The sequence below is a fragment of the Pteropus alecto genome, unplaced genomic scaffold (genome assembly GCF_000325575.1).
Source record: "Pteropus alecto unplaced genomic scaffold, ASM32557v1 scaffold484, whole genome shotgun sequence".
NCBI lineage: Eukaryota > Metazoa > Chordata > Mammalia > Chiroptera > Pteropodidae > Pteropus > Pteropus alecto.
This window is the reverse complement of record NW_006435778.1, coordinates 588,929-605,469: the sequence shown is the minus strand read 5'-3', so window position 1 is coordinate 605,469 and position 16,541 is coordinate 588,929. Positions and strand designations below refer to the sequence as shown.

The window sequence follows — 16,541 nt, the reverse complement described above, 5'->3', positions numbered from 1 at the left end:
AAAGTCCCATCTACAGATGATTAGATAAAGAAATTATGGTTCATATATACAATGGAATGATACTCAGCTACTAAAAAAAAATGAAATCCTGACATTTGCAATGACATGGATGGACCTAGAGGTTATTATGCTGAATGAAATAAGACAGAGAAAGATAAATATCATAAGATTTCATTTATATGCGGTATCTAAGGAACAAAAAGAACAAACTAATCAAAAACAGACTCACAAATATAGTGGACAATTTGGTGGCGGATAGAGGGGAGGGGGTATAGGGGACTGGGAGAATGGGGTGAAGGGTTAAAGAAGTACAAATTAGTAGTTGATAGTTGAGCACGGGGATGCGGAGCATGGCAGAGGGAATGCAGTTAGCATTAAGAAGATGGCTAAGTAGAGGATCGGGGAGGGAGGGAACAATTGGGGGGATGATTTTATAAACAATATAGATGTCTAACCAATTTGAAATTAATTTAAATAAATTTATTAAAAACAAAACAAACAAAAAAACAGTATACTGTATTATGCCAGCAACAGCCTCATACATCTTGAGTTTGCTGCATCTCTTCATTGCATCATTTTCTCATGTTATTTTGTATAGTAACATGCTGTACAGGCTTGTAGTCTAAGAGCAATAGGCTATACCCTATAACCTAAGTGTATAGTAGGCGATACCATCTAGGTCTGTGTAAGTGCATTTTATGATGTTCACACAATGATAAAATTGCCTAATGACAAATTCTCAGAATGGATTCCCGACATTAAATGATGCATGACTGTATATCTTTAAAGTACTGTTTATGTGTGTGTGAAATTGGCAACCTAGAATTGTATACCCAGCCCCCTACCAAAAAAATTTCAAAGCTGAAGGTAAAATAAAGACTATATCAGACAAACCAAAGCTGAAAGACTTCATTCACTGCCATCAGATCTGCCTCATAAGAAATGTTAAAGTTCTTCAAGCAGAAGGAAAGGATACCATAAAAAATTTGTATCTACTCAAAAGAAGAGAATAACCAACAGTAAAAATAAGTTTGTGAGTAACTATAAAAGACTTTTATCCCTAATTTAAAAATTTTTTAATGTGCAACTATGGTAAAATACACACAAAATTTACCATCTTAAACATTTTTAAGTGTATAATTCAGTGGTGTTAAGTATATTGACATTATTAAGCAGCCAATCTCCAGAATGCTTTTCATTTTGCAAAACTGAAATCTACGCCCATTAAGCAGCAACTTCCCATTTCCCTCTATCCCCAGCCCCTGGCAACCACCATTTTGTTTCCTTTCTCTATGAATTTGACTACTCTAGGTACCTCATATAAGTAGAATCAAACAGTATTTGTCTTTCTATGACTGGCTTATTTTATTTAATATAATCTCCTCAAGGTTCATTCGTATTGTAGCATATGTCAGAATTTCCTTCCTTTTTAAGGAAGTAAGTAATATTCTGTTGAATTTATATACCATATTTTGTGTCATACTGTTTTCTATAATGGCTGCATCATTTCATATTCCCACCAACAGTGCACAAGGGTTCCCATTTTTCCACATCTTCATTAACACTTGTTATTTTCTTTTTTTTTTTTTTTTGATAGCGGCCATCCTAATGCATGTGAGGTGGTATTCCATTGTGGCTTTAATTTACATTTCCCTAATAACTAACGAACATCTTTTCATGTACTTGTAAGCCATTTGTATATCTTCTTAGGTGAAATTTATATTCGAGTCCTTTGCCCATTTTCTGTTGTTGAGTTTGTAGTTCTTTATATATTTTGAACATTAACACCACATCAGATATATGATTTGCAAATAACTTCTCCCATTCTGTAGGTTGTTTTTCCAACTCATTTTAAAATCACTTTAAATAACTGATTGTTTAGAACAAAAATAAGTAAGAGTAATGCTGTGTGGGTTTATAATATAGATGTAAAATGTATGACATAGCACAAATGATGGTAGGGGGAATGAAAGAATATTCTGTAAGGTTCTTAAGCTTTAAGTGCTATTATATTATTTAAAAATAAATTATAAATTAAAGATTAAATTAAGGAAGTATATTGTCAACTCTAGAACAATCACAAAAAACATAAACAGGTGTAGGTATTAAACCAACAGTGGAGGTAAAATGAAACCACAAAACACAATTAATCCCAAAGGAGGCAGAAAAAGAAAGGAAAAAAAGAAACAAATATAAAATAGCAAGTACTAGATTTAAACACAACCATATTGATGATTACATTAAATGTAAATGGTATAAATATCCTAATAAAAGGCAGACATTGTCAGATTGGATAAAGAAGCAAGATTCATTATGTGCTGTCTATAAGAAACCCGCTTTAATTCTAAAGGCACAGACAAGTTAAATGTAAAAGGATGAAATGCTGCCGACCACCCCTGAGACTCAACTTCTTGAGACTGAAAGGTAAACACAAACATACCCTTCCCCTCCAAAAAAATGTAAAAGGATTAAAAAAAAAAAACCCAAACTATATACCATAATGAAGCTAATTTTTAAAAGGCAGTAATGGTTATATTAATATCAAACAAGGAAGGTTTCAGAACAAGAATTTTTAGCAGGGAAAAAGAGACATTTCAGAATAACAAAGGAATCTATTCTGTGAGAGGATAAAACAATCCTATATGTTTATGTACTGAATGACAGAGCTTCAAAATACATGAAACGAAAACTGATAAATGGAGATTTCAACATCCTTTTGTCAGTAATTGACAAAAAATCAGTAAGGATATAGGAGAGATTAGACAAATACTATTAACTAACCTAATCTAATTGTCATTTATAGAGTACCCAATAATAGCAGAAACATTTTCCTTTCAAGTGCACACAGAGTATTCACCAAGATATACCATATTTTAACCCATAATTAAGGTCTCCGTACATTTAAAAGTATTAAAATTGTACAAAGTATATTCTCTGATCACAATAAAAATAAACCAAAAATCCATAACATTAAGGTATCTAGAACACTCTCAAATATTTGGAAATTAAGAAAAAGAATTCATAAGAACCTAGAGGGAAATTTATAGCACTAAATGCTTCTACCTTAAGAAACAATAAAACAAAAAAGAACAAATTAAACCTCAAATAAGTGTGAGGTAGGAAATACTAAAGATAAGAGCAGAAATCAACAATATAGTGAAAAAAAAAAAAACCAAAAAAGAAAAATCAATGAAACCAAAAGCTAGTTCTTTGAGATCAATAAAAACAATAAACCTCGAACAAGGCTGTTTATGAGAAAAATAGAAAAATATAAATTACCAATATCAGGCATGAAAGAGAAGACCTCTCCAGAGATCTCAGGCACTAAAGGAATAATAAAATATTATGAACAATTCTATACCAATAAAGTCAACGATTTAGATAAAATGCACAAATTCCTTGAAAGACACAAACTGCCAAAGAAGAAACAGGAAAACCCAGAGATCAGAAAGTCCCAAATCTATTAAAGAAATTTAATTCTCAATAAAAACCTTTCCACAAAGAAAGCTATAGGCTTAGGTGTCTATGGTGGTGAATAGTATCAAATATTTAGGGAAAAATATTATCAAGTCTACATAAAACTTTCAGAAACTGGCAGATAAAGGAATAATTTCCTACTTATTTCTATGAGGTCAGCTTTACCCTGATACCAAAACTAATATTACAAGAAAATTACAGAACAATATCTTTCATGAATAGAAACAAAAATCCTTAATAAAACATTAGCAAATTGAATCCAGTAATATATAAAAAAATAATATATCAGGACCAAATGAAGCTTATCCTAGAAATGAAAGATTAGTTTAACATTTGAAAATCAATCAATGTGATTCGCCATATTAACACACTAAAAAGAAAAGCCATATGGTCATCTCAAAAAGTGCAGAAAAAGCATTTGACAAAATTTAACATCTACGCATGATAAAAATTCTCAACAAGTTAGGAATAGACGAGAACTTCCTCTACCTGAAATGAAGGTATCTCTGAAAAACCTACAGCAAACACCATAATGGTGAAAGACTAAATGCTTTCCTGCTAAGACTGGGAACAAGGCAAGTATGTTCACTTTCCTCTCATTTATTCGACACTGTACTGAAGAGTCTAGCCATCAGTGCAGTGAGGCAAGAAAAAGTAATGAGAGTCATTCAAAATGGAAAGAAGAAAATAAAACTGTCTTTATTAAAAGAAAGCATGATTGTCTATGTATGTATATTAGTGGAAGGACAGACACAGAGATCAATGGAATAGAATAAGGCATCCAGAAATAGACTCACACATAGATGTTTAACTGATTTTCAACAAATATGACAAGGTAATGCAATGAAGAAAGGATAGCCTTCAACAAATGGTTCTGGAATTGAACATCCACAAGCAAAAAAATAACCTCAAATCTTTCACTACATACAAAAATTAATTTGAAACGGGTCATAGACCTAAATGAAAGAGCTAAACCTGTAAAAATTCTACTTCTTAGAAAAAACACGAAAAGCAAAATTCATAAAAGAAATAATTTGGCTTCATTAAGATTAAAAATTTCTGCTTTATGAAAGACACTGTTCAGAGAATGAAAAGACAGCTTTGGACTGAAAGAAAATATTTGCAAATCATCATATTTCCAGAATATGTAAAGAATCTTACAATGCAATAAGAAGACAACCAATTAAAAAATGGCAACAGATTTGGATCGTTCCCCAAAGATAAAGGAATGGGAAAAACGCACAATGAAAATCATACTTAACAGCATTAGTCACTAGCAAAATGCAAATTAAAATCACAGTGAGCTACCTATCACTCTACACCTACTAGAATAGCTAAAACTAAAAAGACTAATGGCATGGATATAGAACAACTGAAACTCTCATACATTGCTGGCAGGAAAGCAAAGTAATACAATTACTTGAGAAAACAGTTGGTAATTTCTTATAAAGTGAAGCATATATCTTGTCCACAAATGTTTATAGTGGCTCTACTTTTAATAGCTAAAAACTAGAACTAACCCAAATGTCTATTGACTATTGAATAGATAAACAGACTGTGTTATAGCCACACAAGGGAATACTATTAAGCAATAAAAAAGAACAAACAACTGATAACACACAACACATGGATGAATCTAAAATGCATTTTACTGAATGAAAGAGGCAGACTCAAAAGGCTACATACTACATGATTTCACTTATATGACATTCTGGAAGTACCACAGGGACAGAAAACTGATTAGTGGTTGTTAGGCACAGTGGGGGTCAGGGTAGGGGTTAACTGCAAAGGAGCATAAGGAGACTTTTGGAGGTGATGATGGAAACATTCTGTTGATTGTTGTGGTGGTTACACAAAGGTATGTACTTGTCGAAATTCTTATAATTACCCTAAGTAAATTTTACTCAATAAACTTTACTTTTAATAAAATTGATACATCTAGTCTATGGCCATGCCACCCTGAACAAGTCCGATCCTGTCTGATCTTGGAAGCTAAGCAGGGTTGGGCCTGGTCGGTACTTGGATGGGAGACCACCTAGGAATACCAGGTGCTGTAGGTGTAAAAAATAAAAAATAAGGGATTGTAAGCTGACAAGGTCCTTGCAATCTGTGAGGTCAACCGAGGGTTGCCTCACCTAAAAAAAAAAGAAAAAAGAAAATTGATCCGTGCATTCAATTATGTATTACACAATCAGTTTAAAAATAAGGTGGATCAATATATGCTGGTAATAGAATAATTAATCTCTAATACACACAGGACTAAAAAGCAAGATATAGAACAATAAATACAATATCTTCTCATTTCTGGTAATATAGACTATCTCTGGGGAAGGGGTCTGGAGTGGGAGTATATATCCTTTTGTGTTGTTTAAGTTATTTATTTTTTTAAACCACATGCTCGTATTATTTTCAATTAGAAAAAGTAAAAGAAATCTATATACAGGTCAAGGAAAGTCACAGGTGTCTGGCCCAGGGAACCGAGTCATGCAGGCCTGAGAAAACATATGAAAGAAAATATGGAACATAGTGCTAGACACTTAAGAGGTGCTTAATAAATAGCTGGAGGAAGCAAAAATATTTGGAAGCAATTCAGACGCAAACCCTGGACAATGAGAGCTCTATCTGAACACCAGATATTCAGCCAGCAGAGCCCATGTTTTATACGAGGAGCTAAGTTTGTATCATTCATGTTATAAAAAGAAAAGGAGCATAAAACCCAAGTATCTTGTATTTATGTTTGGGCAAACTGTTTTTCAGCATTCCTGTGCAAGGACATTGTGTGCCCAAACATCAGTCTTCTAAGAGATGGGGTGCAAGCCCTTCCCCCTGTGAGCAGAGCCCACCCCTAGGGCTCCTCCAGTGGCCCGAATGCTACATCCCAACTTTCAAAGGGTCCTGAGCAGCCTTTCCTCCAGTTCCTCCAGGTCAGACACTCACAAAACTTTCTGCAAAAACAAAATGACCCCAACAGTCTCACTGCATTCCAGCCTACAGAGAAGACAATCTCAGCACATCAGGCCCTTCTCCACACTAAGGCTTCAAGAAAAGACACCCCAAAAGGAAAAGGCAGATAGGTAAGCAAGGCCCCTCAGCAGACTTTGGTAAAAGAGCTCCCAGGGTTTGGTACAGCTTCTTTCAGCAAGCCTGATCTCAAGGAAATCAGGAATCCAGACGCAAAATGGACAGAGAGGGAAGGCGCCAGAACAGCCAGCCTCAGAAACTGCTCTTTGGTCCCTACTTTATTTGGATATGCTTCTCTGAAGCCACGTAGTTGGTCTTAGCTTTCAAAAAAGTTTGGCCACTGATCCTATGACTAGGAGCGTCTGTGCTGGGTAGCCTCGTCTGGCTGCCTCTGGATACCTGGCTTCCACAGGGCAACCACACAAATTCTACCTTCTCTCTCTCCTCCACAGAAACGAGCTGTGCTGGCAGGCGGATAGGTATAGCAAGGGCAACAGAGTGGGAATGGGGTGGGAACCAACTAAAAGCAAAGTCTTTTCCAGGCACCCACAGACTTGAGGACACGTGCGGGAAGTTACAACAGAATCTCCTTTTCTCTGGAGCACCTCACTTGCCACGAGGGCAGGGTTTCTGACTCCTGTGCCAAGGACCAGGTTGTCTAGGCAGTGGGAATAAAGAGGAGCACTTACCGGGGGAAGATGGCAGTCATCAAGGCTGAAGCATAGCCAGGCTTGCAAGCTCCCTCTGAAAAGTTTGCGTACTTGGTGGCTAATTCCACAGGCCTATGGGAAAAGAAGGAAAGTCACAGCTTGCCAGGCACTGAGCAGTCAGTGGGATATTAGTTTATGAAGAGCTGTAGTTGTTTAAACCTTGAATGAAGCTTCATTCCCTACAAACAGCGCTTAAGCCCCTCTTCTACACCAAGGCATCGGGGGGTGGGGTGGGGGGTGGAAAAACTCCCCAAAACCTAAAGGAAAAGGTAGATAAGTAAGCAAGCCCCCTCAATGGAATTTGGGAAAAGGAACTCACTGGGTTTGCATGGATTCTTTGCAGTAAAGCTGATACCAAAGAAACTGGGAACTCATCAAGGCTCCTGGACTGGGAGAGTCGAGCATGGAGATCTAGGAGAGAGCTGTTCAGGCTTTGATAAAGTCAGAGGCACTGCCCTCTCAACCTTTCTTCTATGTTCCTATACGTCCAGCCTTATCTGCTTTGATTCTCTCCACACATAGATCCAGCCAGTGGGAACCACTAACAGTGCCTCGAATATAGATCATATGTATGTTGGGGCTACTACTGTAACCATTACTACTGTTTAGTTGCGGATGCTTCCTGCTCTTCTGTTCTCTCTGCCTGGAATGTTCTTCCTTGTCCTTCACTTGGCTATGCCTACTGGTCTTTCACAAACAAGCTTAGATGTCAACCTCACTGGGAGTGATTCCCTGACACCCAGAGTGGGCTTAATGCCTCCTCTGTGCTCCTATAGTCCACCTCCTACCACCCACATCACATGCTCACCCCCTTAGCACTTGCTGTACTGTGCTATAATTGTTGGTAATATGTCTCCCTCATTATATTGGAAATTCCCGAGCTCAGAGTCTTCTTACAGAAGACCCCTATAATTTTCTGAAGGAACAAAATGACATTGACAGTCTTACTGTACTTGGACTAAAACCAAGACAATCTCAGGAACCCACAAGTCAGAGATTGCTGAATATTTTTCAGAAGACGTGTGTGTTCTAGCCCTGGCTTTGTTGCTGTGTGACTGTAGTCAGATCACTTCACATGTTTGAGCTTCAATGACAGGCTGGAGTCACTGCCCTGCCACCAGAAACTCTGCCCAATGCACGTTAGAGAAAACCACAATGGAAGAACAGGACACACTCAGTGACTGCTGGGCTGGAGGCCCTACGTGCTGGGGCACCTGAGGAAGCCCTGGCTGGTGGCCAGTTCCCCGTCCCAACCTTCCCCACCTCCACCCTTGGGCCTGCTGCCAAAATTCTGATCATTCTAATGCCCAGCTGCTCTGCTGTGCTGAGGCCTGGTGGAAAGCCTTTTCTCAGGGCTGCCTTCTTCAGGGACTGGGTGGGGTCATACAGGGTGGTGGTAGGGGGGGCAGGTGCAGGGAGGCTGGTGCCTATACTGCAGAGACAGAACCGATGATGCCACTACCTACTGTGTGTCATATGTGATTCACTCATGTGCCCCTGAGGGCCTACCTCAGGGCCTTACACAGAGTAATTGCTCAGTGAATTTAGACAAATTTGTCATATCCGTGCGCAACTCCTTCTAGAAATCTACATTTTTTAGCCCTCCCTACCAATGAAATTTAAAGCCTGAAATGCAAATGCTGAGTGACAAGCCAGAGTTGAGACTTTATTTGGTTGGCAAAAGAAAGTCAAAGGTTTAACAAGAAAATTTACATAACAATATTTTCTTATGTAAACAGCTGTATTTCAGAAATGAAATATAGAATTTACATAACAATATTTTCTTATGTAAACAGCTGTGCTTCAGAAATGAAATATAAGCTTTAGTTCCATTACTAAACTCACTGAAAGCTTTTGGACTAGGCGTAGTGGTTAAATCATTATAGATTTTTCAATTACTCCTCTCAATAGCCGTGTGAGTAGGTGCTATTAATTTACACAGAAGCTCAGAAAGATGAAGAGACTTATTCAAGATCATACGGCAAGTAAGTAGCAGATATCAGATTTGAATCTGTTTCTAACAAGAGTATAGGAGCTCTGAACGTGGCACTGCCACCAGTGTGGGTCACAGTAAGTGCCACCACAGAGAGAAGCACCGAGTCTGGGGACAGCACATGAGTTTTCAGTGCAACTGGAGATGGGGTAGAGAAAGGGTCAAGAAGGCTTCGCACAGCTCTTTGACTGTGTGCATATGAGCAGTGAGGCACTAGGAGTCCCTTATATTCTTGTCTCCCGATCCTCCATCATCTGTTTGCCTGCTTAGCACAGTGGGTTCCTGTGGTCCTTCTCAATTCAAGAAAGTTTCACAAAGAAGATGAAAGATGGACAGCAGCTGCATCTTTGACACAGTGCATTATAAAAATACATGTATAACAAGAAACAAAACTTTGGCTACCTTATTCCTCTCTAGTTTACACCACTACCTTTTGGCAAGGTACTTTAAGAATAAGGGTTCAGGGACTCAGGTAATCTATAATGGAGAAGAGGGAGCAGTGACAAGCTGAAGCACAGGGGAGCTAGAATGAATCGGGGAAGGCTCTTCCCATGGCAGTGCAAGGTAGTCACATATCAAGGATGAGCAGCTCTAAATCAACCTTTTTATTCAGAAAGCAACAGTAACTTCAAAAATACATAGTCCCGGGTACAGTGGGCCAAATTATTACCAAATTAAAATGCCTTAGAACTGGCCTCCTGACCATCCCAATGAGAGAAGAATAGGGGGAGTGTTAGGGATTCTGAGTCATACAGCAGGCTGGGACCTCTGGGGCAGTTAGCGGTCAAAATCACTAAGATTAACAGTCGCCAACTCCCTCGGGCTAGAATAGTTAGTTTCTCTAAGGCACTCACACTCCAAATGCCAGGAGGCCTCCACAGATGTCTGATCAAATCATTCAGCCCTTGTTCTTCTCATACTCTGCAGCTGGCCTTTCATTTTGGGAGGTTTAGCATTTCAACCAGTAAGAGCACCCATTGTCCTACAAACGTGACTACTGAGCCCCTGGGGTGAAGAGTGTAAACTATTGCACTTTCAAGAGGAAATCCAGATGGACAGATTGGAATCCCAAAGAAGGAATCAGACTTCCACTCCCCTGCTTCACCCAAAAGCACCGAATTTAAGTAATCAGGCCAAACAATGGGTTGTAAATGGAAAGAGCATAGGATCTGGAGTCAGAAACTTTCATAGAGGACACTAGCAGGCAGTGTGCCCTTAGGCAAGTCATGGAAAATCTGATTCACAGCTTCCTCATCTACAAATGAGAACCACTTGATTCCTAGGGATCTGGGGAGGATGTGGTGAGAAAGCACATTTGGAGGGGCTGGCTATCCTCTAGAGCAGCGGTCCCCAATCTTTTTGGCACCAAGGACCCATGCTTCTATGAGAATCTAATGTCCAGTGATCTGAGGTGAGGCTGAGGTGGTGAGGTGAGCACTTGGGAGTGGATGCTCATACAGATGAAGCTTCGCTTGCTGGCCCGCCACTCACCTGTTATGTGGCTTGGTTCCTAACAGGCCACTGACCGGTATCAGTCTGCGGCCCAGGCGTTGGGGACCCTTGCTCTAGAGCACCACACAAATGTTACGTGAAAGATGAGGTGGCAGAGGCAGGCAGCCAGGTCATGAAGGCTTTCAACGCTTGGCTCAAGTTTGGATTCTGTCATAGGGGACAGTGACTGAATGATTTCCAGTGAAAGAGTACCTCGATGGCAGTGTGCTTTATAAGGATCAACATTTGGGAGGCGAGGAGTAGCACTGCAAGAGGCTGAAAGGAGCAGTCCAGAAAAATGAGAGTGTGATGCCTCAGTTGCCTTAAGGACAGAGGAACTAACTGTGTCAAACCCTAGATAGGCCTGGTAATGTGTGGCCATAGGATGGACAGCTGAATTTGACAACATGAAGGTTATTCCTGACCTTGAAAGGAGCTGTTTCACTGGAGCGTGTGGGGGGGGGGAGGGGGGAGAGGGGAGTAGTTGAAATGCTGATTTCACTGGGTTTAAGAGAAAACAGAATTGGAATCATGGAATATAAATTACTATTTTTAGGAGTTTTGCTATAAAGGGAGACAGAAATAGGGCAATAGCTGGAGGAAGGAAGCAAGAAAGATGTTTTTTGAGGTTAGGAAATATTTTAGCACGTTTATAAGCTGCTTAAGATAAGAGAAAACTCAAGATGCAGTGGAGATGGAACAGTTGTAGAAGAATTGTCCTCAGTGGGTAAGAGGGGGAAAGGATCTAATACAAAAGTAAGGTTGGCCTAGCTCTGCGAACCCTGCCCTGCTCTGGCCAGTGATCCAGTGATGACCTATTCATCCTGTAATATCAGTTTAACACCACTTCCTTTATCAAGCTTTTCACAATTGCTTCCTCCCCAAGTAGAACCAACCTATCCTGCCCATGGTCTCCATTATACCTAGAGCTGACTTTCACCTTAGCTTGCTCACTTATTCCTACACACTCTCTCTCCCATCTCCTTCCCTTAGTTCATCTTATTCATTCATTCATTCACTCGTTCATTCACTCAACAAATATTTAGGGGCAACATAAGTCACTCTGCTTGGATTTTAAATCCTGGCTCTATCCCTTACTAGCTGTGTGACTGTGGGCATATTATTTAATTGCTCTGTGCCTTAATTTCCACATCTTTAAAACTATGACTATACTGGTACTTACCTTGTAAAATTGTTGTGATAATTATGCTGAGAATAATGTGGTTAGTATTATTCCTGGCATATAGTTATTTCTCAATACATGCTAACTATAACAGTCTCATTGTTATGTGCCAGACATTGGCCTGGGATTAGGGATACAATAATGACTAGGACATAGTTATGGCATAATACTTATTACACTGAAGAGTAATTGTTCATTTAAATATCTTTCTCTCCTCGACTATGAAAATTGAATGCAGCGTATAGCACAGAGTACCATGCATGGCACAGAGTATATAAGTACCGAACAAAATGTTTGTTGGACTGAACCTAATTGGTTAACTTGACTTGGAGGTTAACTGACAAGGAGTATCGGGGAGAGATGGTGATGGCTAGGGAAAATGAAGAAGGGACTTCAGGGTTTACTCCTCAAGACTCTATAGATCAGTGATGGGCATCTTGTGACCAATGGTCTAATTTCTAGAACCCTCTCAAAGAGGACTACACTCAGATCAGCCCCCTACTATGCTCCCTCCTTCATTTCACATGCTAGTTTACTAATGTAGAGGTCAAGGAACTGGTTGTGAGAATAAAATAAGACCATGTAAGATACCTAGCACAATGCCTGGCAAATAATGGTTAATAAATAATAGTTTATTTTCAAGCAAACATAGCAACTTAAAGCTAGTCAATATTATTGTGCTGCGAGGACTTGAATGAACATACAGATAAGAATCCTCAACACAGAGCTCACCCCACAACTGCTTCTTCAATTCTATTTCCTCTCACCTTCCTAATGAAGATGCTTTTCTCTAATTACCAGAGGGTTGTTTCTGGAACAATGACATGACTTCAGGGAAAATGGAAGAAAGGGCTTAAACTTTCTCCCTAAGGACAGTTTTATCTCTTCTGGCTGCTTCTCCCTTCCAAGCCCATTAAAAGATGTCTGCTGGCTCTTCCAGCATTATCATCAGTCTTTTCATTCTCTCACATTTGAGGTGTTGCTGATCCATCCCGCCTTTGGTACCGGTGGCCCTTTGCTCTTTGTGAACTCCAAAGCAGACTTGGACTTCTCTACAGTTTTTGCCTCACTTTCAGCAATGTATGATAAACTCGACAGCACTCTCTGATGTCTCTTCCACAACTTTAAGAGAGGAGGGACTGCTTGATCTGAGCCATCTGGAATTTGCGGTATTTCTCAGCTCTGGAGGTCCTGCCTTTCCACTCTTGGTACTGGACATAGCAACACATTTTCAATAAAACAGGCCACTTTGCTATTTGGTTAGTGATTCTGGAGCTGACATTACTGCAGTTTATCTTTGTTTCCAGGGCCTTGCAATTTACTTCATTTTAACTAAGAAGATGCTCTCCAGTAAGCTCTTACAAATGCTTTAGCCTGAGCTGTATAGGCAATGCTCAGAGATTCTCCACCAGGGATCTGTGGCGACTGCTCCAATTCAATTTTGTTTCTACATTTCATTTCTTTAAATAGTAAAAAACAAAAACAAAACACACCCTCTTTCTGGGTGATAGTATAAAGAGCATGGGAACTAATATTTATTGAGCATAAACCATGTGCCAGACAGTTGACCTAATTATCTAACTTAGCTTTACAGTAACCCTCTAAAGTAGTATAGCCCTAAGACCCAGGCATGTGGGGCTGAAAGAGTCAACGAGAAGACACAGTTGAAGATGTGCTGTTTCATGTTTACACTATAAAATTTCAAATGATAAGTTTTGATAGGAATTGCACTGAATCTGTAGCTTGCTCTGAGTAGTAAGAACATTTTAACAATATTAATTCTTCCAATCCATAAGCATGGAATATCTTTCCACTTATTTGTGTCTTCTTCAATTTCTTTCATCGGTGTCTTATAGTTTTCAGTGCAGGGGTCTTTCGTCTCCTTAGTTAAATTTATTTCTAGGTATTTTGTTCTTTTTGATATAACAGTAAATGGGATTGCTTTCTTAATTTTTCTTTCTGATAGTTCATAATTAGCATGTAGAAACACAACTGATTTTTGTATATTGAGTTTGTATCTAGTAACTTTACTAAATTTGTTTAATAGTTCTAACAGTTTTTTTATGGCATCTTTAGGGTTTTCTATATATAATATCATGTCATCTGCAAATACAGAGTTTTGCTGCTACTTTTCTGTTTTGGATGCCTTTTATTTCTTTTTCTTGCTCAACTGCTTTGGCTAGGCGTTCCAGTACTCTAATGAATAAAAAATGGCTAGAATGGATATCCTTGTCTTATTTTTGATCTTAAAGAACTTCCAGCTCTTTACCACTGAGTATGATGTTAGCTGTGGGCTTGTCATATATGATCTTTATTATGTTGAGGTATGTTCCTTCTATACTCACTTTGTTGAGTTTTTATTATGAATGGATGTCAAATTTTGTCAAACATTTTTTTCCCCATTGAAATGATCATATGATTTTTATTCTTCACTTTGTTAATGTGGTTTATCACACTGACCAATTTGCAGATGCTGAACCATCATTGTGTTCCTGGAATAAATCTCACTTGATCATGGTGTATGATCCTTTTACTGTATTGCTGAATTGTTTGCTAAAATTTTGCTGAGGATTTTGCATGTGTGTTCATCAGGAATATTGGCCTGTAATTTTCTTCTCTTACAGTGTCTTTGTCTGGTTTTGGTATCGGTAATTCTGGCCTTATAAAATGAGTTTGAAAGTGTTCCTTCCTCTTCTAGTTTGCAAAAAGTATGAGAAGTACTGGTATTAATTCTTCTTTAAATGTTTGATAGAATTCACCAATGAAGCCATCTGGTCCTGGACTTTTGTTCATTGGTAAGTTTTTGATTATTGATTCAATCTCCTTACTAGTAATTGATCTGTTAAGATTTTCTTTTTTCTCAGGATTCAGTCTTGATAGGTTCAAGTGATAAATTTAACATGACTAGGGAAAAAAATTAAAATTTACATTTTCCCTGAACTCTGGGTAAGACTTGCATTTGGAGTCATCATCAACAAAGCACAGTCATGACCTCTGACAGTCACTGGAAGCCTGTATTCACGGGCAGCATGAAAGACAAGGATACTGTGGTGTCATGAGTAATGATGTAACCAGCATGAAATAGATGGTACTGGAGAACTGAAGAGAAAATATGATCTGTACTGTTTCTATAACACAGGTTCCAGAGAGCCATGGCACTGTGATTAATAATAGCATGGCTACTTTTCTCTTGTGGTGGGAGATGTGAAATTAGCCAGGAATGATGCTCTTGACAATAAACATCATGAAGAGATGATTCTTGAACCTGAACAGAAAGAGATGGTGTCTAGATACCATGAAAAACATTCATGTGCACTAATTGGATGATAAACAACATAAGTATCTCTTCTTTCCCCATTGTTCTAAATCTTCATCAATAAATCATTATATCTCACATGGACCTATCAACTTGTTTATACCCAGAGGCCTTACAAAAAATATTTAGCCAGTGCTCCGTATAGCCTTGGAGCAGCCCTATAATAATTTCCTACAATAATGTAGGTCAGAGTATTCTTTGAAAGGTTATACAAATGTCAGTTACTGTTCCACTGTTTTAATGTTTGACTTTTCCTATTATTACTTCTAGATCATCTGAATTATCATTTCACTAATTTAATGAGGAAAAAACTTCCTTTTATTTTTTTTAACTTGGATTATTCTCTTCAATTCACTTGGCTGCCCCGAACTTCTGCCTGGTAGGCAAGGAGGTCAGGAAATTGCTGGGAACAGAAGGGGAAGGCTGCTGAAATGAGGCCAACATCTCATATACAGAGACTTGTCTTCAACTGGCATGCCAATGCCTATCTGATCCCAATGGAAGGGCTAAATCTCATTATGATCTGTAATGAAAATTATAGTGAAAATCATAGTGAAAACCTGTGTCCCAGATAAAGATTATTTCCACGATTTCCAAATAACATTTCCAAATAACATTCTCCCTAAATCCACTAAGTCCAAGCTTCACAAAATGAGTCACAGTCCAGTTATAATCAGGGGCAGGGGTACTCAAAGCCACAGCACAAAGATAATGCATCAAATTTACTTAAAGATATGGGGAAGAATGTATTAAAACAACACATATGTATTATGGAGAAGAATGAAAAACACTTTTTAAAAATAAAAAGAATTTTCAAAAAGAATGTTTATATTTGCAGTGGGTTGCTATGCAATATATGCTCATTCTCCTCTGCCATTAAGGGTTTTAGGGACAAAGTTTCAGTAGGGGATCTGAGTTTTCTATTTTGCTTCCTGCTCTCAAGGAACTTGTTTTCTAGTAAGCAAGATAGGTAACTGCACCTAGATTCAATGACTTTAGATTCTCTAGGGGGTGGATGTAAGCATTAGTAAAGTTTTAAGCTCCTCAGGCAATTCTAATATGCAGTCAAGGCTGAGGGTTTGAATGCTGGCTTGAGCACATGTAGTTTTGTGAACACAGGTAAGTGCCAGGCACTGTTTTAGATGCTAGGAAATAGTAGTGAATAAAACAGACAACGCTCCTTGCCCTCTCTCTAGCAGGAAGAGACAATCAACGAGTAAATAAAAAGTGGATACCCAATAATGATAAATACCCTGGAGAAAAATGACATAGTAAGGAGAACAGGAAATGCCAATGGAAGATGAAATTATAATTTTAAGTGGGATAGACAGGGAAGACCTCACTGAGAAGGTAACATTTAAGCTAAGATCTGAAAATGTGAGAAAGTGACACAATCTCTGCAGATATTTG

The 16,541-nt window shown here is 38.5% G+C and overlaps 1 protein-coding gene and 1 pseudogene across 8 annotated transcripts in view; one reads left to right on the top strand and one right to left on the bottom strand.

Moving 5' to 3' along the window:
- ST3GAL3 (ST3 beta-galactoside alpha-2,3-sialyltransferase 3) overlaps positions 1 to 16,541 on the bottom strand; it is a 153,007-nt gene that overhangs the window by 67,618 nt on the left and 68,848 nt on the right. For 5 of the 8 annotated variants that reach the window (XM_015588969.2, XM_015588967.2, XM_006911397.3 and 2 more), the window contains one exon: positions 7,128 to 7,220. The exons of the other annotated variants lie outside the window; for them this stretch is intronic. In XM_015588969.2, coding sequence (XP_015444455.1) covers positions 7,128 to 7,220 — 93 coding nt within the window. The remainder of the gene's footprint in view (positions 1 to 7,127; positions 7,221 to 16,541) is intronic. 8 annotated transcript variants of the gene reach the window in all.
- Positions 5,419 to 5,537, top strand: LOC112479379 (annotated as a pseudogene).